The 27,804-nt window shown below is 45.9% G+C and overlaps 2 protein-coding genes and 1 long non-coding RNA gene across 5 annotated transcripts; 1 reads left to right on the top strand and 2 right to left on the bottom strand.

Annotated features, from left to right (window-relative positions):
* Window positions 1-64: 64 nt before the first annotated feature.
* marchf1 (membrane-associated ring finger (C3HC4) 1) lies at window positions 65-7,994 on the bottom strand. 2 transcript variants are annotated; one of them, XM_084687886.1, is made up of 8 exons: window positions 7,908-7,994; window positions 4,427-4,477; window positions 4,111-4,190; window positions 2,815-3,624; window positions 2,520-2,700; window positions 2,033-2,180; window positions 648-692; window positions 65-499 (listed from the first exon to the last, which is right to left on the bottom strand). In XM_084687886.1, the coding sequence occupies exons 1-8, from the start codon at window positions 7,992-7,994 to the stop codon at window positions 174-176; spliced, it is 1,728 nt and encodes a 575-aa protein (XP_084544012.1). In that variant the 3' UTR covers window positions 65-173. The 2 variants fall into 2 exon arrangements, with proteins under 2 accessions (XP_084544012.1, XP_084544013.1); XM_084687887.1 differs by lacking the exon at window positions 648-692 and adding an exon at window positions 1,189-1,237 and having other exon boundaries at window positions 2,037-2,180.
* A 5,738-nt stretch (window positions 7,995-13,732) lies between these two features.
* LOC146236779 (uncharacterized) lies at window positions 13,733-14,689 on the top strand. Its single transcript, XR_014741015.1, has 2 exons — window positions 13,733-13,842; window positions 14,354-14,689. It is a non-coding gene; the product is annotated as an uncharacterized LOC146236779 (long non-coding RNA).
* Window positions 14,690-21,412: 6,723 nt separating this feature from the next.
* On the bottom strand, window positions 21,413-27,728 carry tmem192 (transmembrane protein 192). Of its 2 annotated transcripts, XM_084687943.1 has the most exons (6): window positions 27,523-27,724; window positions 27,110-27,259; window positions 26,397-26,658; window positions 26,128-26,250; window positions 21,765-21,870; window positions 21,413-21,649 (listed from the first exon to the last, which is right to left on the bottom strand). In XM_084687943.1, exons 1-6 carry the CDS (start codon window positions 27,547-27,549, stop codon window positions 21,535-21,537), a joined length of 783 nt encoding a protein of 260 aa, XP_084544069.1. In that variant the 5' UTR covers window positions 27,550-27,724; the 3' UTR covers window positions 21,413-21,534. The 2 variants fall into 2 exon arrangements, with proteins under 2 accessions (XP_084544069.1, XP_084544070.1); XM_084687944.1 differs by lacking the exons at window positions 21,413-21,649; window positions 21,765-21,870 and adding an exon at window positions 22,023-22,809 and having other exon boundaries at window positions 27,523-27,728.
* Window positions 27,729-27,804: the final 76 nt, after the last annotated feature.

Here is a 27,804-nt window from a genome sequence, read left to right as displayed (position 1 = left end):
ACAGTCTTCTACCTGTCGGGTCCAAATTGAGTGACCCTATTCTCAACCACTTAAAAGTGCACTAGCTAGAACACAGGGTGTGATTTGGAAGTCGAGACAGTTTGAGGGGAAGGGGCTCAGACAGGGGGAGGAGCCTCAGGCGGGGGGAGGAGCCTCAGACGGGGGGAGGAGCCTCAGACGGGGCTCTCCGCTGGCGCCACTGCGTCCTCCGTGGTCGAGTCAGAGTCTGACTGAGACTCCTGGCCGCCTTTGGAGAGCTGGCCCATGGGAACCGCCACAGTGTCGTGATTCCCATTGGCCAGCGTGGTGATGGGAGGAGGAGCCTGCACAGGATGCTGGGCTTTCTCAGAGCAGTTCTGCACGGTGATGATGCGGTTGAAGGCTTTGAGGCGACGCCACAGCTGGAGGTAGACCTTGCACTGGATGTACATGAAGATGAGGCCGCCGGAAAAACTGATCCCCACCACAATCAGCTTGGTCCAGAACGGCCATTGAAACACTGTTGTGGGCGTCAAATGGGGACACCGTACATGCACGCACACACACATCATTCACACACACACAGACAACACACGCACAAAACGGGTTATGTGTGTATTGACGGGGACCATAATAACTGGTATAAACAATACCTGAGCTGCGCTTACCCTCTGTTGCACTGTAGTTCTGTAGATTTAAGCTCCAAAAATGGTCTGAAATCAAGAGTAAGTGGTGGTCTCCTTATTTTTACTGTCTCTAGACAATCTTTCATTAAAGGGCAACATATTAACTTGAACTTTTAGGAAATATATTTATACATATTAATTAAGCATTTAATAGAAACTTGGATAGACCTCCATTTACACTTGCGCTATCATTACACCCATTTAATCCTGGAAACTGTTACAAATCACAAGATTAAAATGAACAGAACAATACCGTTGCAGTATAATGCAACAGTATAGCAAGTGAAACACAAACAAGCTAAAGAAATATCACATTATGTTGTACCATTTCAAATGTATTTAAACCAACCCAAAAAAGACTTTAATAACACCTGCTTTGTATTTTTTGTGACAAAAATAGAGAATGCTCAAATGACACACAGACGCACGCGTTTAACACCTTTTGCAGCAAAAACGACTGCCAAGGCCAGGGATGTACTGGAGTGGTAACCAATGGAATGCCGTTTTAGCGTAACAATCTGACCTCCATAGGGTGAAACACATTTCACCAATACAACCCTTGTTAAAGGTGACATCAGCCCAGTCACAGAGTAGGAGTTCAGCCACAGAGACAGTTCTGTTGTGTTAAATCATTACTGACGTGCCATATGGTGAAGTTGCTGTAGTTATTCACTTGAATAACACATCACAACCTTTTGTGTTAGTGTTTGTATGCTAAGCCATTTTACATGTACGTGCCAATTACACACACAGCAGCAATACACAAAGCTATACATGCATGTCAGATCTATTTTGTAATTTAGAGAAGAAGCCACATTTCATGTGAGGAAAAGTGGATGTACAGCCGTGGCCAAAAGTATTGGGAGCGACGTACATTTTGTGTTTGCAGAAGTTGCTGGGCCTTGGCATAAAATGACTGCTAACATCATTTCAGTAAGTCATATCATCAGCCAGTGCCGGTCCTTCCTACAGGCGACATAGGCAGCCGCGTCATGAAGAGGGAAGTGGCAATTTCCCGAGTGCATACAATTTTCATAAGAGTTTCAAACGCACTACCAGCAGAGGGCGCCAACCGCGAGCCTGCAAGCTAGGGGGGGTAGGCACCCCGGTTTTGAAAAAACTTATGGCCACGACTGTAAACGTAATATATTCAACCTACATGTAAATAAAGTTGTCATATAGCCTGGGACATGCTAATTCCATGAGTATGTAATTGATGGTCGGGAAAATGCTTCAAATGTTCAGCGTGGCAGTATTGTAGGGCCGCAGACTGAGATTCAATTCAATGTTATAACATTTTCATCAAAAAGCTCTGTGGTCAAACTCTCTCTAAACTCTGTCTCCGGGGTATGTCAAAAGACACTGACCATAGCTTTTGCCTAGACTGATCTCGTCGATGGTCCTTTTGACCAGAACCTGGACCGACCACAGCACGCAGATGACTGCAATCAGGTGGAAGACCACAGAGCAGAAGATCTTCCTTCGCTCACCGGTGGACATCTGTAGCTTCTCCCACTGAGAGAAGCGGAACAGAGAGAGAGAGAAGAGGAAACGTGGCATAAGGAATGGGAGATCAAGACATCAAAATTTGTAGTGGGAGGAAGGAACTGGGGGGGAAAAACTTCTCCAAGACAACATGTGATGTGCGTGTGTAGCGTGTGTGTCTACCTTGCCTAGCGGCTTGAGCTGTGTCTCCATGATGAAATCGTATTTGAGCAGTTCACAGCATCATGTGTCTGAAGACTTGATCCACTGGGATCAAGCCATCGAAATTTGTAGTGGGGAGGAAGGAACTGGGGGGGAAAACCTTCTCCAAGACAACATGTGATGTGCGTGTGTAGCGTGTGTGTCTACCTTGCCTAGCGGCTTGAGCTGTGTCTCCATGATGAAATCGTATTTGCACAGTTCACAGCATCGTGTGTCTGAAGACTTGATCCACTGGTTTAGACACGTCATGTGGACGAACCTCATGCTCCCCGTGCACCTGCACGGAGTTATCAACGAGAACTCCTCGTCCCCCTCACAGTGACAGATCCTATACGCGCACAGGATACAGAGGGTGAGGATTGAAATTCTGAAGAGGGCAGATTCACACACACGCACACACAACATCAATGGACTCCCACCACACGCATGCGCACACGCTGACCTGCAGACCTCCATTTCGTCGTCGGAACCAGGTTCAACAGTGCCGTTGACGCCGCAGTTGCTCCGTGACGTCGGCGCCGACATGTCCCCACCCCCGGCCCCCCTCTCTTGGTAGCGCTTGGTGATGTGCTCCTCCCCTTCCTCCGCCAGCGAGGAACTCCCGGGGCTGCGGGACTTGTACCCCCCCGCCTTCCCGTCCCGGCGCTGGGTCCCACCCCTTTGGGAGGCGCGCCCCTCCCTTCTCGGCGCCTCGCCGCGTCGGCTCTTCAGTCCCCCGTGCCCGTTCTCCAGCGGAGCCTGGTTCTCCTTGTTTTCGCGGCCTTCGTCCGAGCCCACCGACTGGAGCTCCATTTTCTCCCCCCCGTCTCCACCCTTCCCGTCTCCACCCCCCCCTCTCCCCCCGTCCCTGTCTCGGCTGCCGCCGCTCCGACGCCTGCCCCTCCGAGCCTTCTCCTTGCTCCAGCTCCGCGACTGGCGCCAGGTTTCCTCGTCCTCCGAGGAGGACTCCGACTGCGGGGGGATGGAGCCGCGGTGGCGGACGTGCTCCTTCCTCGGCTTGGAGCCCTTCTCCCGTTTCTCGCGCCTGTCGGCGCCGTCGCTGCTGGGGCTGCGCTCGCGGTCGGGTGGAGGTGGGGCGATTGTCTCGACGGTGTCGGTGCAGCTGTCTGGCTTGGGTCTCTGCCGCCGTTTCACCTGCTTCTTCTGGGAGGAGCTCTGCTTGGTGCTGGTGACCGTCAGCGCTCCTTTCTGAGGAGGTTTCTGGGTGTGTCCGTCAGAGCCATCCTCCTCCAGGCGGGTCAGGGGGCCGGTACTGAGCATGTGCACACGCATATGAGTCAACACACACATACACACAGATGGATACGCACACATACACACAGAGATGGATACACACGCACACGGGCAGAAACACACAAACAGAAAGGTGGAGAGATGGAAAAGTACAAGGTGAGGTGAAAGACAGGCAAGTTACATGTGTGATAAAACAAACATGTTTAAAAGCTGGGATCCAAGTATTTGTACCAGAAGTGAAAGCCTATTCTCCTGTAACAAGTCTTGATATTGAAAAGAACAACGTTCTTGAGAAGTTTATTGATTTAGGATGTCCTAACATTAATATGGATTGGATCAAATGGATCAATGTTTCTGGTCGTTGAAAGCTCTACTGTGCCTCCCTCTCTATATCTAACCTTGCCGTGTGCTTAGGGACATAAGACAAAATGGAGGCACAAACCACAAGTGACCTGTGTCCGGAGGAGAACAGTTAACGGGTAATTGTATTGGGCGACTCTCTTACCTGCAAATATCTTGAGACGAGGGTGTGACTGACGTATGAGACACGGTGGCCGCGCCCAGTCCCGTTGTAGAACTGCTCGCCTGCAAACAATTACAGAGTGGATTAACGGGCCTCCTAAATGGACTGGCCTAAAGTCAGGAACCAATATTCTGTGGCCAATGGTCAATAAGACTGAAATCATTGAAAGTTAACCATTTAAACAACAACCATGACATCTTGGCTACATTTAATAAGCCTACTGTAATTATATTTGTGAATGGAGAATAACTGGATTAGAGACATTGACCACAGACCCTTTTATGGGTTCAGTGGTTACCTTGGAGATGTTGCTGGAACGACTCCCTGAGCGTCTAGAGGCCTTCCCTCCCTGCGGAGAGAGAGAGAGAGAGAGAGGGAGAGATAGAGAGAGAGGGAGAGATAGAGAGATAGAGAGAGAGGGAGAGAGAGAGATGTGTGTGTGTGTGTGGGGGGGGGGGGCGTAGAAAGACCGGAAGGATAATAAACAGATCATTTGGGTTGCATTTTAGGTGGCACTTCTATCCAAAGCAATGTACATATATAGTGAACTCTGCTACTAGATAAAGGGAAAGGAAAATGTACTGAAGTAGCCCGTACAACATCGAGGTCAACTCAAACACATTCACCCACTTATCTTCTCCTCAACCTCAGTCAACTCCTCCACCCCTGCTCATTGACAGACACAACCTCAAAGCTAAAATGTCTTGTCATGTGATTCATTCCAGGCACTTTGATTGGTCGATACAGCAGCGTCCTCTGAGATAGTTGGCCGCTTTTTAACCGGCTGATGCCAGGAGTCAAGAGTCACGCTCTCTCCCATGTGTATCTGTTACCTCACTCTGACCTCAAGTAAGATGACCAATCCTCTTAGAGAGGGCCCGCTGAGCGGAAAAGAAGCTGTGCATCACCGGGAAGCTATTTTCAGAAACATTAAAGCGCTTTCGGCAGAATGTTCCTGACTGTCGCTGTTTAAACTTTTCACTGTTGGACAAATACACAGTACAGTACATATATGGCTGACTGCAAACTGTCACTCAGTCAACAGTCACATTTAGTATTGATCATCCGTCAGTATCATGAGGGCGACTTCAGATGCCTTGCCAGTCATTCCCTTTTCAAAACAACCAGTTGTTTGGTGAACTGGGAGCAGCCTGCTTGAGAGCTTTTCTCCTCTAACTGGGTTAGGCTGGTTTGATTGTGATGAGGGGTCAGAGTAATCGAGTTATGATAGCACTGGAGTAAGTTTAGTTACTTGTGAAGGGTTGGTATAGACCTGACGGGAAGAATCTATGGCCTAAAAGCAGCAAGGCTTCTGTCTGTGTTCTAGTCTGTGTCCTAACTAACTCCATTGGCTGAAAGAGTAGGCTTGCTGTAGCAAAAGGAACAGTGTATTTTACTTCTGCTTGTGTAATACTGTAACTAGATCTTGGGATTTTCAAAATGACATGAGTGTCATTGTAACAGTTGCTTGGTTGTGTGTGTGTGTGTACGTGTGTTTGTACTTGACAGATTGAAAATAGACTAAATAAAACGTAACCTTTTTCTTACAAACATGCACACATACACACACAATTTGCACTGGTTCTAGACACATCACTCAAGTCTTTAGATATTTACTGGTTATGGTTAAATGGTCAACTCTGTACCTGCACCATCGCTGTCAACTATGAGTAAACACCCACGTAGACAACATACTAAAAAATACACACATGACTATATAATCACACACTCTCATGTGAGTCTGTATAATCATAAGCTGATAAAGGGATTTACAGATTTAAACAGATTTAAAGGGAAATTTAAAGTCAGTAGTCTATAGTTCAATTAATCCACACCACCTGCAGTCAAAAGTTGCCCATAAGTATATGCTGTTTACATCCATAATAATGCCTGTGAAGGAAGCTGTGTTTAACTGACTCACTACATAGTACACCTGTGACTACCTGAAATGACCTGAAGCACATGAATTTTCCAACCCAGTGTGGTACTTTGAACAATTTGGCCCTAGAGGATAAACCTCTTGAAACATGTTAAACAATAGAACCCCTTTTCTCTGGTTTTCTCTGAGTGCTCCTCTACAAGGACACAGAATTATACGAAGTCATCTGAGAGTGCAGGTCTGTACGCCACAAACAAACCTACACCCATCTTCTTCATCTTTGTATATGTGAAGTTTCCTGAACAACTTGTCAGACCCTTCAGAACATCTAAATGTCTAGATAGAGCATAACATACACAGAGATCAGATGGCTGAGCGGTTAGGGAATCGGGCTATTAATCAGAAGGCTGCCGGTTCAATTTTTGGCTGTGCAAATTGACGTTATGTCCTTGGGCAAGGCACTTCACCCTACTTGCCTTGGGGGAATGTCCCTGTACTTACTGTAAGTCGCTCTGGATAAGAGTGTCTGCTAAATGACTAAATGTAAATGTCATGTAAATATATCTAGATGCCTCAAGAAAACTGAAAACCTGATAACCTGAAAACTGAAAAACTGATAACCAATCACAGCACACTACACTTAAACTCCTCCCTCTTAAATGTTGCAAAACCCACACACCTCCTGCTCTGCCAATCAGTCATTGAGCTGCTGCAGCTAACCAGAAGAGTAACTTCAATAGCCAGTATCTATTCAGGATACATTTCACCATCACATACCTGCCTCTCTGCACTGTCATCCCTACCAGGATCTGTGTGTAAGAGGAAATGAGAGCATGTGTATGAGTGTGTGTTGATACTAATGGTGACGCAAAGATTAGTTGGTGTATGAGGCTAAGCGATATTTTGAGTTCTGCCCTTGGGATTAGTCATTTCTATTCAGCGTGAAGGTTGGACTGATGGCTAGGTACATTAACTCCCCACACACACACACCTTCTGCATTTACCCTCATCTCCCAGTAGGCCAGACTGGACCATATGTAGACGACAAGAACCCAGCTATCAGAATCAACTTTATTTGCCAAGAAAGTTGGCACAAACAAGGAATTGACCATGGCAAGAAGGTGCAAATGTAGTTCGTATGTATCTATTTCTCTCTCACTCTTTCTCACTTTCTATCACACACATACTTTCTCAGTCTTCCTATGTCTTTCTATGTCTATCTCTAACACACACTGGCGCAGTGTCTGATGGGACTCAGCCTGAGTAAGGATGGTGCTAAAAGCTTGGTGCAGTGTGTGTGAAGGTGTGAACGCTAAGTGGTCAAACAGCACCTTAGCTGAAGCAACACAATCAACCACACATCTCCTGGGTACAAGCTGCCAACCCTACGTGATAGGAGCAGACACTGCCAGTGGAAACCTAGCAGGATTAGAAACACACACGCACACACACACCAAGTCACGGTGCACTCACACGTGAGCCTTCCACCCCACCCCACCTCCCTTTCTTCTGCCACAAAGATCAGCCTTCAAGAGAAACATTGAAGATCAATCATAAAGATCAGTTAGCTAGAGCAACCATGAAGCGCAATCGTGAAGATTAGTCAACTAGAGCAACCATGAAGATCAACCATGAAGAGCAGTCTTCTACATCAACCATGAAGATCAACCATGAAGACCAAGCATGAAGATCAGTCATCACAAAGATTGAACTATTGAGCGTCACACAGATCCCTCCTACTCTGTAAAAGTTGTCATCTGAATGTTTTAATTTAGATCAAACTTTTGACCGTACTGTTACTATGGCACAAAATATGCACACACACATATATACAAATACACACAGTCTCATACGCCTAAATGCCCCCCTAAACATCCAAGTGAGAGGTGAATGGTGCTACCTCAGTCTTGTCTTTGGAGCGAGAAGCACTTTTGCCGTTACTCGCCGTCTCCCGAACCGGCACCACAGAGATCTGGTGTACAGGCATTCTGCTGTTCAAAGCGTTGTTCCCAGGTTATTCCCACAGCATTCTCAACACCGCACTCCAGTGTCCTTGATCCAACTGGTCTGTCTGCTAGGACCGGGTCCCATCAAGGGCTGTACCTTCAGGAAGAGCAGCCGGAATGTCGGGAGTCCTCAGCGCTGGCCCCCCGGAGCATCAAAAACCGAGAAGGAATAGGATCAGGTCACCGTGGTAACCCGGCAGAAGGCTCTGGAAACGGCAGGTTGTGAAATCGTCATAACGACTCAGAGAAGCTCAACAACACCCCCTTACCCCCACCCCTGTCTGCGGTGCGTGTGTGTGAGAGAGATGGATAGATGGAAAGAGAGAGAAAGATAGAGAGAGAGAGACGGAGAGAGATAGAGGAAGAGAGATAGAGAGATAGTTAGACACCGAGAGAGAAACCCTGAAGTTAATCTGTGCTGTTACCGGATTGACCAGGTGAGTTGTTCGCAGGGCGATGGCAGTGTCTGGCTCAGAGGGGTGGAGTCAGGACCAACATGCCTGCTGGGTAATAAGATTAAATTAACCTCAATCCCTTGCAATGACCAGTGTGGCTAATCAGCTTACACAACATCACACACACACACACAAACACACACACATACACAAACACACACACCACATACACAAACACACACACCACATACACAAAAGGCTTCCCCATGGCAGATATTCTATAAACTAGGAGGATTCCCCTTGTGATTCACAATAAATTGACATATGCTATGCGATAATCTTATTTCATTTCATTGCTTCAGTTTAGTTCTCATTAATGATTAGACATGTTGTGTGACTGTAAGTGGTCACTTGATAATTTACTGTCAAATGTCCTGAGAAAGCTTCGGCACAAATCATACACATCACACACATCGTGTGTGTGTATGCTCATGCATAGCCAAATCCTTCTCAAAATGGAGTGCCAGCCCTATGGATTAAAACAGACATGAACAGACTGTCAGTAAATAGTGTTACGTGGTATAACAATAACAGTGGGGGGATGCTAGGGTTACTGTAAACTTTTTATACTAGTTTTTTTCTCAACTGTTCAATGTTATATATATATATATATATATATATATATATATATATATATATATATATATATATATATGTGTGTGTCTTATATCCTACAGTTGGTTTTAATCTGTGTGTTTAAGACATACCCAATTTTAAAGCACCTGTTCACAGCTCAAATATTTTTGCGCCCTCCAACAACACATCGGTTCACTTAATGTGCGCTCATCACACGTTTAACAACAGCACGGGAGCCGAACAGTTCGCTTTCACGGCTAAATGTATTTAAGTGATTAAATTAAAAATGTCCATCAGCGCCACAGTAAGAACACATTGTAAAGTGAGGTAACAACTATGACATACCAATTATTTATGTGTTAACATTAACGACTAGCAAGCAAGCTGAGTACATTATAATGTAGCAAAAGATTGTTAGCTAGCTAGCCAAGGTAACATCACTACTCAAATCCGTTAGCAGATGGCTAGCTAGTGATAGCAAAAGATTGTTCGCTAGCTAGCCTAGCTAACGTTACTGCTTAATGCTGCCTCCGAGTGCAAATCGGAAGATCCTATTTCCCACTTGTAATTTCAAGATTATTGAAGGGCGTTCAGGTGTAACCTCCCAGTTGGAAATATGTAGCTCAAGTTCAATTTGAACCCCTTTTCCCCTTTGCTTGAAGGGCAGCAAAATTTGGGGAAAAAAAACTGAAGTCCTCCAAAAAAAAACTGCATTTGTGTGGAGGACTCACGTAACTGCTAGTCTAGCTACCGGAAAAGGTTGACCTGGATTATACATTAGCGGAAGTATGCAATGTGTATTCAACAAAACAATACTTTTTTATAAATATAGAATATTGTATTGATAATGGAAAACTTGGCTTTTGAACTAAAACAAATACTGGTCATAGCCAATCATAAAAAAAGGCTGACGGTAAGCCTATTGTCGACTGTTACGTTCCCCAGTGTTGTGTTCGTGGTTGTGTGTTTGTGTTTCCCCAAGGTTCCCTCGCTAGTTGAAGCGCTGGCTCCTCCCCCCTCCTTTTAAACGGTACCTCGGCCTTGTCTGTTCTTGCACCTACGACTCCATCACGCCTGTTCTCTGGCTACCGGGTGGGCTCACTAGCAGCGGGGCGTTGCGTTCCCTCTAACAAGAGGCGCACGTAACATCGACACTCAAAACCACTTTATTTCTCACCTTCAAGTAGAACAATTGGGGTAACCCCCCCCCCCCCATCACTCTCTTCCTTTTTCCTTTTTCACACTCGCACACACACACGCACACACTTTCCAACCACATCTTACCATATTTGTTTATGTGCCAGTCTTTAACCAGAGTGATCTAGTTTGAAAAAGGAAACTGGTTGAGTCAACTTCTGCTCTTCTCTTTCACCAACCGTCTCTGGTGGAGGGGATCCCTCACTGAATTGCTCCTCCCATGGTTTCTTCAATGTTTCTCCTCTGGTGAGTTTTTCTGGGAGTTTTTCCTTGTCTTCTTTGAGGGTTTAGGTTGGTTGAGGGGCAATTCTACGGGCGTATGTGAAGCCCTCTGTGGCATGCATGCGTGTAAAAAGGGCTTTACAAATACATTTTGATTTGTTAACCACACATATATATACTTGCACATACAAACCCACATAAACATGCCTATAAACTAGATTGAACCACAATCCTGGGGGAGGCATACAATCTCAGGGTGTGAATAATATACTTAAAAGTAACTTCAAAATGACCAGTGACTGGAGTTCTTGAGTTTTTTGAAGACAGTTGTGACAGATGAAACATCTCCATGTTACATGTCTGGATGGTTCCATTCTACTGACATAACTTTCCAACAAAAATTATGGCTAAGTTAGGAGCATAATGCTATGTAACCTGCATTCAATGTTTCCGAGGACCAAAATGCTCATTGCCATATTGGTTCAATATCAGCCTTGTCATCTGTGACATGTCATTTGGTCATGTTTGCAATCTGCCAGATTACCAGAAGCTCTTACGATGAAATCAAAAATTGTATTTGTATAGCTATTTTTACAAGCTGTATCACATAGATTCATAGACGCCCATCGATTGGCACCTATAACCAACCTAAACAGTCAAGGAAGAGAACAACTCCCATGGTAGCTGGGTGATTATAGACCTAGCCTACACATCACCTTTCTGTTTCTCACCTGTCTTTCTTCAGTCGTTTCAGGTTCAGCTGGCTCATATATACTCTCATTATTAATGAGTTCTTCTACTGCTGTATGGCTGAGAGAGAGACGGATAGAAAGAGATAGCAATAGAGAGAGAGATGCAAGGGTGTGATATCAAGCCACCTGTGGCTATGTTTCCAAGATAAAGATAAGCCCAGAGCAACATGGTACCATCTTCCTTTGTTCTCTTCACACAGCTAATAACACCTGCAGCATCAGAGCTGTTGTCCTTGCTGGGAAATACAGGGGGAAGCTGGGAAGTTCCAACACTTTGTAGGTGAGAATTTAGTTTGTGCATGTTGGTGTGTGTGTGTAACAATAGGTGGGATTAGTCAGAGAAACTTATCATGTACAGCAAGGGGCATTATATGTATGCATGTAACATCCATACGAAGGTAATTAGGTATTAGGAATGGAAAATGATACCAAACGTGGCAATATGGCTTATTAAAAAATGGATCCTCAAAAATATTAAATAAAATAAATGATCAATCTACCAGAACTACAACAGTATAATGAATATCAAGATATACAAGGCTGAATAGTATCTAAACAGCAACACCACCCATGAAAGAGTCTTAGATGCTTGAAAAGGGGGAAAGTAATGAATTGAATCCTATACTGAGATTTTCTATCAACCATGTTGATAGAAAATGGATTGAATCCTATACTGATTTTTTGCACAGCTTCTTTGTGTCAGCTCTTATGTACATTTTGGATATTAAAACCCCCCAAAAATGAAATAAAGTATTGGATTTTACTGAAATAAAGTTTTGGAAATCACTAAATCAAAATAAGGAATTAGAATGTTTTGAACATCTTTAAATGACTTGTATTTGTGTGTGCATGTGTATCTGTGTGTATGTTTGTGGGTGTGTATGGCTTGTGTGTATGGCTTGTGTGTATGGCTTGTGTGAATGGCTTGTGTGTATGGCTTGTGTGTATGGCTTGTGTGTATGGCTTGTGTGTATGGCTTGTGTGTATGGCTTGTGTGTATGGCTGTCTTTCAGTAATGGCATTTCCGTTTACAGAGCTGGAGCTGCTGACAATTGTCTTCTCTTTGTTGGTCTTTGGTCTCTGTACTGTCACTGGCATGATAAGAGAGGAGTGCTCACACACACAGGGTAAGATTGTTCAAGTAAACACACACACAGAGAAGACACATACCCATGAACATAAATTTGGAGTAAATGTATCAAATATATTTATGAACGTTTTTTTTTATATTGTGCAAATAATAAAAGTTAAAATACTCATTACTTCTTATGTCCAAGGAACTACATTCTCAAAGAGAGTGGTCATTGTGTGACTCCTGGACAGGAAGCTGTCACATAAATCTGCACAAGTCCCCGAAAAAGCTTCAGTGATGTGTACAACTGCACAGCTTCATCCAATCAAAGACAAGCATACGTGCTGAACACAGCCTGAAGACACAGATACAGAATAGCGTATAAGGAATAAGTGGATGTTGAAGTGGTTTGTGTGTGTGTGTGCTTGTCTGAGTGTGGACTTTGCCCAAGGATGTACAAACCCTCCAGGATCAAGCATAGGAGTGGCTGGTGATGTCATAAATTATAATAAACAAACACTTTATAACACAACCATTTTTAAACGTTTAGTATTTTTTCACCACGAAGCAGGTTATGCGACATACACAGGTAAGTTAACTCCCCAGCTGACTCCCAACTTTGGCAGTAAGTTGCTGCAACATGTCAGCTGGAGAGTTAACTTTACCGGTTAACTTAACTTACCATGTGTGTCCGTATTCATGTGTGTGGGATCAACAAATCTATTTCTAAAACAGGTAAGACCTTTTCTGTTAATTGTAGCATCTGTTGGAAACGAGTGAACAGTTTTGTTTCCTGTAATTTTCCGTGAAATAATGTGCTGCAATGGAATCTGACCTGTAGTGTAACATTGGACTTGAGTGTCCTTTTCTACACCTCGGTGAAAATGAAGGACCTTGTTCATCGTTTGGGGGTTATTTCATAAAGCAGGGTTAACATACTCTGAGGTAGACGGTTTCAGTTAGTTCAGTTAGTTCATTCAACCCGGAGAAGCCTGAGTAAAGCACGCTCACCCCGATACAAAAATCCCTCATTAATGAAACACAGAACACTATTCTTCATAAACCAAAAATAATTGTAGCACATGGTATCTCTGACTACCTGCCAATCTCGTTCCGTGTTCGTGTTCCGATCTGAGAGAGCATGTCCACGTAGTCATACAAACGATGTGAGGGCACAAACGGAGATTTGTGCATCAAAATCAAATAGTTATTTTGAGAAAAGGACATGACTTGAGTAAATTTAAATAACAATTTTTTATCACTTTCGTAAGTGGGTTCAGTTATGGCCAAAACCCCTCGGAGTCATTAAACATTGTGCGCAGCAGCTGTAGACAATAGCCCTTCTCTGTGGTTGACAATAGTACTGCAACTGAACCTCAGCTATTTTATATTTCTTCCGTTCCTATGTATGTAAACTGATTGTGTTTTTGTTATGGTTTTCTAGTTGCATGAATGGAGTTGCCGTTCTCTGGCTTTGAGTTAACCTTCCTCTTCATCGCCTTCATCATCGTCTTCATTTATACCCTGGCCTCAATTTGCACACAGCCAGCTAGAGGTAAGCAGCTGCACGCACACATTTGAGGTTTAGGAAGTAATTCCGACTGTCCTTACACAAACAGATATGGAACATACACATTCACATGAAATGTTCACACATGCATTTATACTACTGAAAACTCAAATCCAGGAGGAAATGAGAGAGGAGGAGAGAGGAGAGGAGAGAAGCCTCACAGTGAAAGGAGGAGATCGCTTTTTCCCGAAAATATTTCTTTCGACCTTTAGAAACTTTTTTGGAAACTTTTAACCTTTTGAAATCCCCCCCAAAATTACATATATTTTTAATTTGTGTAAGGACAGACATTATTTCCCATACACACACACCCACACACACATTTATCATTATAATGGGTTTGCTCATGTAGGTCTGCCTCGAGTGTTATTGTGCTTGGCCGGAGCGTTCTAAGAGCGTTCTTAGAACGCTCCAAGAAGCTCTTAGCGTTAAGAGCTTCTTAACAAATCTGGGAAACCCGGCCCTTGTGTGCATGGGTGTGTGTGTTCATTTCTAGAAACACGTCTATGGAAGGCAAAGGAGAAGTTCCAAAGCTTTTCAAAGAGAAAGAAAACAGTGATCTTCAAACAAGCAACTCGACAAGGGCCTTGAATCATTCACACAGACACAGGAACACACTCTTAACCATGTAAAGACAAATACACCAAAGGCTGCAATTCTGCTGTAACGGTTTAAACTCTACACTAGGCCTAACTGACTGTTGCAGTGTCATTTGTTAGCCACTAAGAGCGTTTCTTTACAATAAAAGTGTTCATCATGGTTTGATCCCAATGCATGTGGTATTCATGTGAACCTCAGAAGGTTACAATAAATCCTTTGGCATTTGTCGACAGTTGAAGCGGTCGAATGAATTAATGTGAGGGTTCCTTCTGCCTCTATGCAACCCCCCTACACACACACACAAACACACACAGGGCCAGAGTGGGTGCCTACGTTTTGCGCAGGAATAGTCTGATTTGATTCCAAAAGTCTTTACATAGCTGATCATTGCTCCAGTGGTTTAAGACGAAGCATCAGTATTTGACACGATAACACAACATATGTATCACGTGTGTTTGCTCGTACACAACCTTGTCTGTGTAGGTGTGTGCGCACATGTGTATTAGACGTGCAGACTTATTCATGTGCATATGTGTTCATTGGTGTCCATACTGAACAATTGTAGTTGACGGGTCTTAAGACCAATTAGTGCCTGACAGTCCTCAGCAGTCATTAGGCTAGACGACCTGGCAGCATGACAAGAGACACACCAGTCTAACGATGGGGAATTTAACTGACTCACTAGGCACAATCAACACACAAGGCACACATGCACACATACAGACTCGACACATCACCGGGCAAATGTAATGTCACAATGCGAGCAAGGATGCTGAATTACTAAATCATTTGTATTCAAAATTAATTTGTATTAGAAATTATTATACTGGCTGTCAATATGGGTTGTCAGTGTGTGTTGGTGTGTTTGAGTGTGTGTGAGTGTGTTTGAGTGTGTTTGAGTGTATGTATTCATCTTTTGTCATTGGTTGGTAGTGTGCCATTAGTTTTGATGACTGACCTGTTCAATGGAAATGGTTCGGGTCAAAGTACGTGTGTGTGTGTGTGTGTGTGTGTGTGTGTGTGTGTGTGTGCATACTCCCATAGGGAGTATTTGAGGAGCCGAGGTAATCCCTGTTGTAGACATACAATTCATAAGAAGTTCCAACATTACAACACACACACTCATACACCCGACCCGCCGTCAGGGGACCGTCGAAGGGTACAGATGACCACGGGCCATTTCAATATGATTTAGTACAACAATGTACTTACTGACATATCATTGATAATACATTGTAATGGGGAAAATGTGTGTCAGACAGCCAGTGTGAGAGAGACAGAGAGAAAGAGATAGACAGCCCGACAGACAGACAGACACACAGAGTCTGGAAGAAATATGGCACCAGTCAGTGTTGTAGCCATGGCTACCAGGTGGCTCTAAATGACAAAGGGTCCACGATTAGCATATTCAAATAAAGAGTATAAAAGACAAAGGCAGCCAGAGAGCAAACTGCAGCTTTGCCATGATGGAAAGAACCTAAGACCTCAGCATGGCCACAAACGGATAGAATCCACGTGTGCCTGTGTGCCTGTGTGTGCGTCCATAAGGAATGTCTGGCACTGTGAGGGACATTTTTGCAAACACCATAAAGCAATAAAAATAACATTTCTAAGGGCGCACACACACAGAGAGAGAGGCACACACCACTCAATAATACACCACACCCTCCTCCCCTCTTTCTCCTTGTCTTTCTCACTTAATGGTACATGGGAGTTGATGGTCCAGATGCTTGTTCAAAGTCTTGGCAGCCATCTTGTGCTCCTGGTCCATTAGTGTCCTGCTGTTTCTCTAATCCTCATTCACATGTAATGGCGAACATTTCATCTTAATGTGTTAATTCATTAGCAGGCCAACTGAATGTAGAGGGGTGCAGTCCACAGACCTGGCTGTTAGCACACACGCTAATGAGTCCTGTACTTTGCAAATCCACTGGGTGACATAGGGTTAACACTGTCAGTCTGTCACACTTGCTCCTCCTAATCAACTGTAGACTGTGTTACAAAAAGATATAATAAGAGAATGCCAAACTCATCCAAGATGACAAAAATCAACATATCTACAGTGAACAGTAAGAATAGATTTGATTTTCACGCACGCGCGCACACACACCCAACCACACACACATGCAGACACATGGACAGACCTAAAAAGCGGTCCCAGATGCTCTAGTGTTCTCCTGGGTGGACCCAGACTGTTGTTAGTTAGTTCAATGCAGTGGTTGGACTCTCAACACTCAAGAGGTGAACAGCCGGCCTTAACCCCCTGGCCTTTCTCTCTCTCCACCCAGCCAAGGCCTCATCCCCTCCAGCCACGAGATGTGGAAGGCCCTGGGGGAGGGGTGGGGGAGGAGGGCGGGGGCAGGAGGGGAGGGCAGGGAGGGTAGGGGGAGGGGCAGTGGCTGGGGGGGGGGGGGGGGTAGAAAGATGGAAGGAGAGGTAGAAGAAAAAAGTAACAAGTAACAAGGTCACATATGTGACTTCTTCACTCCTTCCGGTGTATTCCATGTAGTCCCTCAGTAAGCTTTGCTCTCCCTAACCCACCCACACCCTCACACACACGTAAAATGAGGCAGTAAAGTGTGTGTTAAGGGGCAGTTGAGGGGGGTGAGTGGTATAAGGGGGGCTTCCTGTCATTTGTATCACCCCTCTACATATGGGGTCAATATGTGCAATGCAGAGTGGGCTGCATGTGTGTGTGTGTGTGTGTGTGTTAGAGAGAGACAGAGAGAGAGTGACTGTATATCTTGTCAATTATGGCAATTCACACATTTGGGCCCAGCTATTAAGTCATGTTGTGTCTGCAACATATAGATATAGATATATACATATCTGTGAGTGTGTGAGTGTACAGGGAGACAGAATAAGTGGCAGGTTCATGATAGAATTTATGAGGATGCCTGTGCATGTGAGTGTTGGGATGAAAGTGTTTCTTATGTGACATTGAATTCCATTATTTTAATACTGGAGGGCATTGGTGTTTGAATGTGTGTGTTAGAATAGTGTCAGGGGTGGGGGTGTGGGGGTGAGCCAGCCCTCCCTCCGGTGGGTGTATAAAGGGGGGTGTCGGGGTAAGGCTGCTTTGTCACTTTGCTCTCAGTCACCGAGACAATCACTGGACACACACATTCCATTGGGGACAGACTGGTTGTCTACAGAAGAGAAAAGGAAGACTGAAGTCTTGTTTGATTGTCCCGCGAAACTCAAAGAAAGAGGCGCACAGAGAGAGAAGGAAAGAGAAGAGGCCAGGAAGTCTGATCGGCCTACCCAGAAACAGAGACTCATCCCTGGGGAGATTGAGGACCATCCACACCTGAGGACCAAATTCACTTTTAGCTCCTGGAAAGTTCTGACCCTGGATCAGGAGCTTTGATCCAGCCATGAGGATCCTCAACGTGCTGTACATGCTGCTGCTGCTGGTGGCCGTTCTAGGATCAGTCTCTGCTGCGAGGCCAGGTAAGAAGTGTAAGAAACACGCATTGTCCTTTGAAACAAATTGAATTTTTATGTTGTAGCCTATACGTTACTAAGATGGTCTCTTGATTCTGATGTAAAAGCCTAACCGCAGTAGCTGAGGGGCAGCCCTATCAGATACTTGTTTGTAAATGTTATTTGTTGAAGTTTCTTCGTCATGTGCGTTTGCCTACTTCATATCAATTTATTAAACGGCACAATGATAACGTGTACATTTTCGTGCGCATTTCTCCTGTGTCGATTTTAACAGAATATTTCTTTAAATGTTGATGCGTTCTAATTCTAACTTGCGTGTGTGGACAGCTGCCACCTGCCGAAGTAAACTCTGAAACACGAGCATCAATCCGAGCTTTCACAGTCCGGTTACAACAAGCATGTGCACTATCCACCGCTTCACTGAACTAAGTTTAGACAGACATTTTTAACAGGATGGGGGAGAATGTTTTCATTCCAGCCTGTGCACAGATTAGAGTCTATTCAATACCAACTCTGCCAGCTGGCTATCGTTAAGCCTGCCGGTATTGGTATTATTGTCTGTATGTAAGAGAGAGCGTGTGCGTTTGTGCACGCGCCTATACTTGTTACTGAGAAAGATAGAGCGAGAGACGGAAAGACCGGGGGACCGCCGTCGACGCTGAGGCTCAGCAGCAGTTCCCACCGGTCCATTGTGCTGTCCACGGTGCTCAAGCGCGCTATTGTTAATCACGGTGTTAAACGCAATGCAAATGCCCCGGGGCTGATTACCATTCATGGAGCGGGAGCGCCCACGACCAAGTGTAAAAAGCTTACCTTCAGGCCTTCTGGGTGATGGTGGTGGAGGAGGGGATGGAAGCACGGACGTAGCCATAAACTTATCCGGGGGGTTTATCTCTTCCTGTGTTTGACTGTCCGCGTGTGAAGTGGGAGTAACGTCGGGTTTATTACGGAGGTTAAAAATAATAAGGTGCAACGGTTCCGGGTTTATTAGAGGAGGTCGCTACTTATCGTAATGACTATAGGCCAACTCCAACAATAAGTTATCGTACTTTGTGCACGGGTGCACCTGTGTCGTTTATCATCGAAATGTACTTGTTAGTCTGCAGGTGGTATAAAAGCACCCATCAAATGTTTGACTTGCATTCATTGTGACATTCTTTAACATTAATAACATAGATAGAAAGGCTGTTATGTGAGGTGTTGTTTCAAATACCATTCAGTCTGACTAAACAATCTAACTCCAGCGTGTTGTTTTGCAGATTTCCTGAATGTGAGGCGAAAATACAGACATCACTGTCCTCACAGACGCTGCATGCCTCTCCACTCGAGAGTGCCCTTCCCCTGAGGTGAAGCACAAACACACACACACACACACACACACACACACACACACACACACACACACACACACACACATGCGTGCACACACGGGGTGGTTGCAGGGTTGAGGGCACATAAAAACCAGCCTAATTTAAATCACTCCGCCTGATTGCTAATCCCACCTGTGTGTGTGTGTCTGAAACAGTTTATGAGCTGTCCAAGACTTCTGATACATGGCCTAGAGAAGCAGGTTAAATTGGTGGCAGGTGGCAGTTAGTGAGTGTGTGTGATTAGTGCCAGAGGTGTGTATTCACACACAACAGGAGTCCAAGCAGATATACACTCCAACATAAATCTCACTAACAACAGAAGGGAAAGTACATAATGTGTGAGATCGAGTTCCAGTGTTTTAAACAGAATGGGGGTGAGCAATGGTGTGTGTGTGAGAGAGAAAAAAATTGGAGAGAAAGGGGAGGGGTGTTCACTTTAACATTCTCTAGGAATCATTGTTTAACTGAGGGTCACTGCCTTCTCACCCTGGCTCCTCCACACACACATTTCTTGAGAACACATTCTGCACTACATCTCAGACTGCAGCCTTCTGTCATTCTGAAATTGCTTACCATTCTTTCACACATTCATCTATGATCGAGGTTGCATTCTAAACAATTTTGCATCGTTTTCTCTAAAGGTGTGAGCATGAAGATGCTAAGCAGAAAGAGAGGTGGCAAGGGTAGTTGGAGATCTTTTCCACCTTCCCTCACACCAAGTCACCGGACCAAGGCGACACCAGTAGAAGACTCCTGCAACACCAAAGAAATGGACTCCAACCAGACTCTGGAAAACCTGCCTAGTAACAGTCACAGACTGAGCTTGTATTTGGTTTGTCCCCTCTCCCAGCTTCTTGATGTGATTGGACAAAGAGAGTGACATGGATTCTATAGGCCACCTGGAATGTACTCCTCCTTACCTGCCTTAATGTCCTTCACTGGTGACAAACAATAGATCTGTGGACCTGTTCATATTCAAAGCTCAGTACTACTACATAAGTACAAAACTTATGATAGTCCAATTATTCATATAATGTAAATACACCACCAATGTGTATGAATGGACATTTGTATTAATGTATCAAGGCAAATAAGTCAACAATATCTCTAGAACGTCACCTACAAAGTGTTTATATGTATGTAAGGCACTTCAAATGTTTTAATGAATGAGTTTTAATAAATTTCTGTATTATCTTACCGGTGGTGTCATCTATAACACTGAAGATGTTTTCACAACATTTTATGAACACACACACACATTTATTGTGCTCACAGTTGCTAAATCCATTACTTCACACACATTCCATTATCAGGATAACAGTACCCCAAAATACACAATCTTGGCAGGGTTAAACGCTTACACACACACACATTTATTGTGCTCACAGTTGCTAAATCCATTACTTCACACACATTCCATTATCAGGATAACAGTACCCCAAAATACACAATCTTGGCAGGGTTAAACGCTTACACACACACACGTTAGCATTCTCTTTACAATAACCCTTACAGCGTGGTGCTCCAGTAACCAAACCTCTTTGCCTTGCTCCTCCTCTGCCAATCCCCCCTCCCCCTCCCCCTCCCCTCAGTGCTTTTGGCTTTGTCACATCACAACTCGGCACATGATACCTAGAGCAATTGTCTATTCTTTCTCTCTCACCCTCACACACACACACACACACACACCACACACACACCACACACACACACACACACACACAGGTCACTTAGGGTCATCACACAGCAATAAAACTCCTCCTCTCTGATCTGTGACCCACATCCCTTCAATTCCACCACCACCTACTCCTCCTTTTCTATCCTCCACTCTCTCCTCCATATTCTTCAGCCCCTCCCTCTCATCCCTCTCTCCTTTGTTATCTGTCCATCTCTGTCAGCTGATCCGGTTCTTCAAAACACACCCAAAACCCTCTCTCCCTCTCCCCCTCTCTCTCCCTCTCTCTCTCTCTCTCTCCCTCTCTCTCTGTGTGTGCACAGGTGTGTGTGTACAGAGCTCCCTTTCTCAGTAAACAGTGTATATCTTCCGTCAGTCTCTAATCCTCCCCCTCAAGTCAGTCCCTTATCCAGTAGGTCTCCCCCCCCCCACCTCTCCCACCCCTCCCACCCCCAGCCCAGCCCCCACCCTCCCCCTCATTCTTTGTCTCCTCCCTCTAAGCCGAGCCGACAGGATGTCCGGCGTGCTCACGGGGGGCGACCATGGAGTAGGTGGACGTGTGTCGAGGTTCAGGTGGGCGGGTCGTCAGTGTTGGGCGGTCAGGTTGAGCAGCCTCTTGCTCAGCAGGGTGTTGTGTTGCTTCAGATACTCTATCAGGTCAGCTTGCTTCTCCACCACCTCCTCCAGATTAGAGCCTTCCCTGCAGGGGCACCGCGTTCGGGGCATGGACCAACGAGTACAGTGGGTGTGTGTTAGCACGTGTGTGTGTGTGTATGTGCTGTAGGTAGAACAGAGCAGTGTGTGTGTGTGTGTACCTGAAGCCAGTCTCAGTAGGCAGGCTGGTGTGGCTGTAGGGGTGTGATTGTTCCTCCTGACTGATGTCGGCAGCCGCTCTCTCTCTGTTGAACTGCATCACTCTCGCTGTGGAGACCATAGGCATACTCTCCGTTAACATGCAACTTATTGACTTCCTCCATCTTTCTCACACGTGCACGCGCGCGCGCGCACACACACACACACACACACGCAAGCACGCACGCACGCCCACCCTGCTCGACCACACACACACTTCCTCCATCTTTCTCACACGTGCACACGCGCGCGCGCGCGCACACACACACACACACACACGCACGCACGCCCACCCTGCTCGACCACACACACACAGTCTGTGGGCCTTTACGAACTAATAAACTATTATCAGGTGTACACAAACACACCTCTGTCGCCTCTCTCATTCTCACTCTCTGACACACACACTCATTCTATCTGCCTCACTCTCTCACACACACTCTTTCTCACTGCCTCACACACACTCATTCTATCTGCCTCACTCTCACACACACAGACACACACAGACACACACTCTTTCTCACTGCCTCACACACACTTGAGCTGTTGTATCCTGCACTTAAAAGTCCTTACGAGCCCCCGTATCCTGCACTTAGAAGCTCCAGGTCTCACACCCCTTACATCTACTTTTATACAGGGGAGGAGGAGTGGAGTTCTGTGTGTGTGTGTGAGAGACAGTCAGCTGTAGTTGAAGAGGTTCACTGAATTTTAATAAGGTACCGTATACATTATGTGTGTGTGTGTGCTTCTGTGTGTCTGGAGACAGAGGGGAGGTTTGGCTGGATGTCGATGATGAGAGTCATTAACTGGAGGAAAACATCAGGGAGGTTCTAAAGACAGTGGCATCTTGACCCTGCTACAGTACTGCAGGTCATCACACACACAATTGAGAAATACCAGGGATTTTTGCATAATGAGCCCTATTTGTGTGTGTGTGTGTGTGTGTGTGTTTGTGTAAATACAGTCTTATGGTGAGTGTGTGTGACAGAGAAGAAGAGAGGCACATTCCTGAGGTTGCAGAGAGGAGGTGGTGGAGGAGAGCAACAGAAGAATCACAGGAAGTTAGAAACAAGGAAAAGCAATCAATTGCAAAACTTAAAAATGAAACATTCTCCTTTCATATAAAAGGGTTCTCCTGAAAGAAAAATGGATGTTGTACATGATGATGTCATGGAGAAAGGGAGAAAAGAGGGGGGTGAAGTGAGGTAGAGAAAGGATGAGGAGTGATGGATGGATGGTGCTGTAGTGGGACAGAGGTGATGCATTTCACACGCTGCCGTTAGGGGAGCGTGCGCGCGCACACGCGCACAGACTTAAGTGTAGAGAATGGTATCATGGTCCGATTTGATCTGAGGAAGTTGAATCCCTCCGGTTGACGAGGGTGCGTTTCCAGGTGTCAACAAGCTTGCGAGGTGTTAACGGCTACCACTGATGTGCGTGCTCACTGCTAAACCCTGCGCTGAGGGCTAGCCGTCCCCATTCATCCTCATACACTTCAACAACGATGCTAATGCTAACCCCTGGTGCTAGTCTCTCAGCAGGGCACTAGAATCATCACAATCAAACCAGCATCTGTGCTTTGATATCAAAACATATCTAGGAACAATGTACGCGCAACAGTACAGCAATCTTTTCACCTGTCCTCCAAAAACTATTCTCATGGGGTATTTTCCCTGGCCTGGGATCAGATCATCTGACCTTTAATCAGTGCTGAGAGGAAACCCTAACCTGACCCCGGAACTGGCCTCAAGAGGCAAGTTGCCCCCCCCCCCCCGACACACACACACACACACACACACTGCAAGGGGGAATGTGAGGTAGTGCATCGCATGTGTGTGTCAGCATCAGTGTGTTGTCACTGCACCCTGGAGTGCATACAATAAATTCAGACAAAGCCGAGGAGCGGCGTATTCCCAGTTAACCCTTTGAAGGCCGGGGATACACTTTGATGTGTAGGGCACATGCAGGCCTTTAGAGGAGAGTGTATTCATGTTATAATGAGAGAGGCAGATACATACGGCAAACCTCAAAGACACACTCAACTCACTTGGTCACACACACACACACACTCCCTGCCTCAATCCATCAGTACTGCCTCGTGTCTGTAGTGCACTTCAAAGGGAAGGGGTTAAACGAGGCCTTCCGCTACGGGCCCTCATAGCTGCAGGCATCGAATCTCTACCACACACACACACAACACAGCTTCACTTCTATTTGTTACATCAAAGCATACAAAAGTGTTTAATCTTTCTTCGTGTAGATTAACACATTATTTCCTGAGTTGGCTAAACTGAAACTGAGCTGAAATCGAACCTTTTGTTTGTGTGTGCGCGTGTGTGTGGCTGGGCAACAAGGCGTCGCTCTGCTCAGGTCTAGCCTGACTGCACTGATCTGACCTGGAATGCCAGGACGCACAAACACACAGACACACACACACACACACCAAATTGGGAATCACCCATACAGTAAACAGCAGGACAATGCGGGTGTGTGTTCAAGTGTGTGTGAGGGTGGAGCGGGAGGAAGGCCGGCCCGTGGCCGTGCTAAAGCCTAATGCACACCTCCGCTCTGAATAGGGCCTTCTCTCATTCTCCTAGCCTGCAGTGTCACTGCCCTATCTCTACCTTCAGGCAGCCACAACACGGGCCAATACAGCACCTTCCACATAGGTTTCCTTCCAATGCTGTATCTTTAACAGCAATATCCTCTGATTGCGCGTGTTTAACGGGAGCTTTCCTCTCGCGGTGGAGGTGAGTGCGCCGTGCGGAGGCACTCACACGGTGGCCTACGGTGCAATATCATATTTAAATGACAAAACACATTAAATGCTTTTCTGTCGAGTTTTACGGTGAGGGAGGGGAAGGGGAGTAAGAAAGGTGATGAAAGCAGAGAGGGGGGGTAAAGATAAAGTGGGAGATAGAGAGAGAGAGAGCGAGCAAGAGAAAGAGAGAAGAGAGGGGGGAGATAACGAGACAGAGACAAGAGTTAGGAGATGGGCTGAGGGATGAATGGCTAATTGTCATACCGCCGCCTGGGTCTGAATAGGGCAGGGCCCAAGGCATTGTGATGCGGATGTGCCCGGGACAAGGACGGGGGTTAGCTGGGTGTGTGACATGGGCAACAGTGTCTTTCCAATGGTAGCTTGTCTAATTGCCACCGTTTTAATTCAGGCATTATCCCCCACCCAGATTGGGTTTACTTTTGTGCCGATCGTGGCATTTGCCTACCCCCCCCATCCATCGTTTCAGACGCCTTTCAAAGTCAGAGAGCGGTGAGGAGTGCATGTCCGAGGGTGTGTGGGGGCCGGATGGCTGAGCGGTTAGAGAATAGGGCTACCAATCAGAAGGTTGCCAGTTTGATTGACGAAATGACGTTGTGTCCCTGGGCAAGGCACTTCACTCTACTTGCCTCGGGGGAATGTCCCTGTACTTACTGTAAGTCGCTCTGGATAAGAACGTCTGCTAAATTACTAAATGTAAATGTTTTTTCCGTACCTGTGTAGATGACGAGGGTGTATGTTCCGTACCTGTGTATATGACGAGGGTGTGTGTTCCGTACCTGTGTAGATGACGAGGGTGTATGTTCCGTACCTGTGTAGATGACGAGGGTGTATGTTCCGTACCTGTGTAGATGACGAGGGTGTATGTTCCGTACCTGTGTAGATGACGAGGGTGTATGTTCCGTACCTGTGTAGATGACGAGGGTGTATGTTCCGTACCTGTGTAGATGACGAGGGTGTATGTTCCGTACCTGTGTAGATGACGAGGGTGTATGTTCCGTACCTGTGTAGATGACGAGGGTGTATGTTCCGTACCTGTGTAGATGACGAGGGTGTGTGTTCCGTACCTGTGTAGATGACGAGGGTGTGTGTTCCGTACCTGTGTAGATGACGAGGGTGTATGTTCCGTACCTGTGTAGATGACGAGGGTGTGTGTTCCGTACCTGTGTAGATGACGATGGTGTGTGTTCCGTACCTGTGTAGATGACGAGGGTGTATGTTCCGTACCTGTGTAGATGACGAGGGTGTGTGTTCCGTACCTGTGTAGATGACGAGGGTGTATGTTCCGTACCTGTGTAGATGACGAGGGTGTGTGTTCCGTACCTGTGTAGATGACGAGGGTGTATGTTCCGTACCTGTGTAGATGACGAGGGTGTATGTTCCGTACCTGTGTAGATGACGAGGGTGTATGTTCCGTACCTGTGTAGATGACGAGGGTGTATGTTCCGTACCTGTGTAGATGACGAGGGTGTATGTTCCGTACCTGTGTAGATGACGAGGGTGTATGTTCCGTACCTGTGTAGATGACGAGGGTGTATGTTCCGTACCTGTGTAAATGATGAGGCATGGCAGAGAAACGAGGAGCTCCAATCCCAGAATGCTGAGCAGCACGTATACTTTCACGGTGGGTTGTAGATCCACACACAGGGCCACTAACACAGCCACGTTCCCTACACACAGACACAAACACAACACACACAAGCTCAATTCTCAAAGGGATGCCTCCACCTTGTGGTGAAAAAAAGAAACTGCCACTCTGAACAAACGACTACGCGCCGAGTATGTTTGACCCGTTTTTGAGTCGGGGAAAACATACCTGTGGAGTGCACAGTGAGAGGCAGGTGTTTCAGCGCCCGGGTGTCTCTATAGAAACGAAGGTATCCTCGGTTCCTCACGCTACTGTGATGGTGCTGGACGCAGACGTTGAACAGCAGCACCAGCAGCCACAGTCCCACCTTCCCCAGCACGATCACACTGTCCCCCTGCGCTGTCCCCAGCAGCCTAATGCACTCGTCCTCTCTGCCCAGTTTCAACATGCAAGCCACCCCCAGAGCCATCGCCAGGGCAACGTACGCCACCTGGAACATGGGGGGAAGTGGAAAGCACACGTCACATGAAAAAGTGACAGAACTATAAAAAAAAACAAGTGTGTGTGTTCATCTGTGTGACTATAGCTTACATGTGAGCATTGAAGACAGACAATAATAACAATGCAAGTGTAGTTGTGTATTTACAGAATGTGATAGTTGTGTGTGTGTGTGTGTGTGTGTGTGTTTATGTGTGTGTGAGAGGAGTGAGCACGTGAAAGAGAAAGGGAGAGTGAGAGAAAGATATTTGTCTCACAGGGGGGTCATCACTTCGCGTGTCAGTATAGATTGCACCCCGTCTCTCCCACACACTTGTTTCGAACCAAGGGCGCTCTACGCACAACACAGCGACACCTTCTCATACACTGTGTAAACCTGCTTCACCACCGTCGGTACTTTTACTGAGGAGTGAGCTTAACCAATTCCGGTCGGTTACACTTACATGTAGCATTGATAGAAGAATGGCAGTGCAAGGTGTGGGTATGCTCTGAAATTCTCTCCGTATAGCAGAGTGGAGAGCATCTGGTGAGATGAGCGGTCCGTCCACCAAAGGGTCATCTTCTACACCAGTCACATCTAGTGAGGTGCTGGCCTGATAACACACATGCACGCACACGCATAAACACACACCACAGCAGCGTCGATTTAGATAGCTAGCTAACTAGGTCAATGTGTCAAGTAGGAAACTAGGATAGCATTCCGTACATTTGAGTAGACTACACCTCCAGGGGTAAACATCTAATACGTCACACATTTTCAAAACAAACAGAACATGTCTACAATGTGAGTGTACAACACAGCGGAAATAGTAAGCTAATATGTACAATAGGATAGCGTTAAGTCCACCAAACATACTCCAAGCGACGTTCCCTTTGAGTCCATTGCGTCTGCCGTCTTTGTTACTGAGCTATCCCTTGTAGTAGTCTGTCGCAAACTTAACACGAATCATTTTACATGAATACGATCTTTCAGATCCCTTTCGCTTTTCGAGAACGTAGTTCTTGCTAGCTCCAGTCCTTGTAGACGTTTTCACGTGACAACGGTGACAGCATATAAACTTCCGGTTTGGCGAAGCGGCTGCTTGTAGCTAACCTCAGTTTATTGGCGGTTTACATGCTCCATTACCGCCATCTGGTA

This window comes from Hypomesus nipponensis, chromosome 22, assembly GCF_054491055.1.
Source record: "Hypomesus nipponensis isolate SF chromosome 22, ASM5449105v1, whole genome shotgun sequence".
Lineage (NCBI taxonomy): Eukaryota > Metazoa > Chordata > Actinopteri > Osmeriformes > Osmeridae > Hypomesus > Hypomesus nipponensis.
The sequence above is the reverse complement of the archived record's forward strand: the minus strand, read 5'-3'. Positions and strand labels throughout refer to the sequence as shown.

Excerpts from the sequence above, each read along its gene's own strand:
- marchf1 (XM_084687886.1), bottom strand. The coding sequence starts at position 7,994 with ATGCCTGTACACCAGATCTCTGTGGTGCCGGTTCGGGAGACGGCGAGT. Across the intron at positions 2,701-2,814 it reads GACGAAATGGAGGTCTGCAG|GATCTGTCACTGTGAGGGGG; the intron begins GTCAGCGTGTGC and ends GTGCGCGTATAG. Across the intron at positions 500-647 it reads GAACTACAGTGCAACAGAGG|TGTTTCAATGGCCGTTCTGG; the intron begins GTAAGCGCAGCT and ends CGCCCACAACAG.
- tmem192 (XM_084687943.1), bottom strand. The coding sequence starts at position 27,549 with ATGGACTCAAAGGGAACGTCGCTTGGA. Across the intron at positions 21,871-26,127 it reads ATGCCTCATCATTTACACAG|CGAGAGTGATGCAGTTCAAC; the intron begins GTACGGAACATA and ends TGGTCTCCACAG. Across the intron at positions 21,650-21,764 it reads CCTACTGAGACTGGCTTCAG|GGAAGGCTCTAATCTGGAGG; the intron begins GTACACACACAC and ends GTGCCCCTGCAG.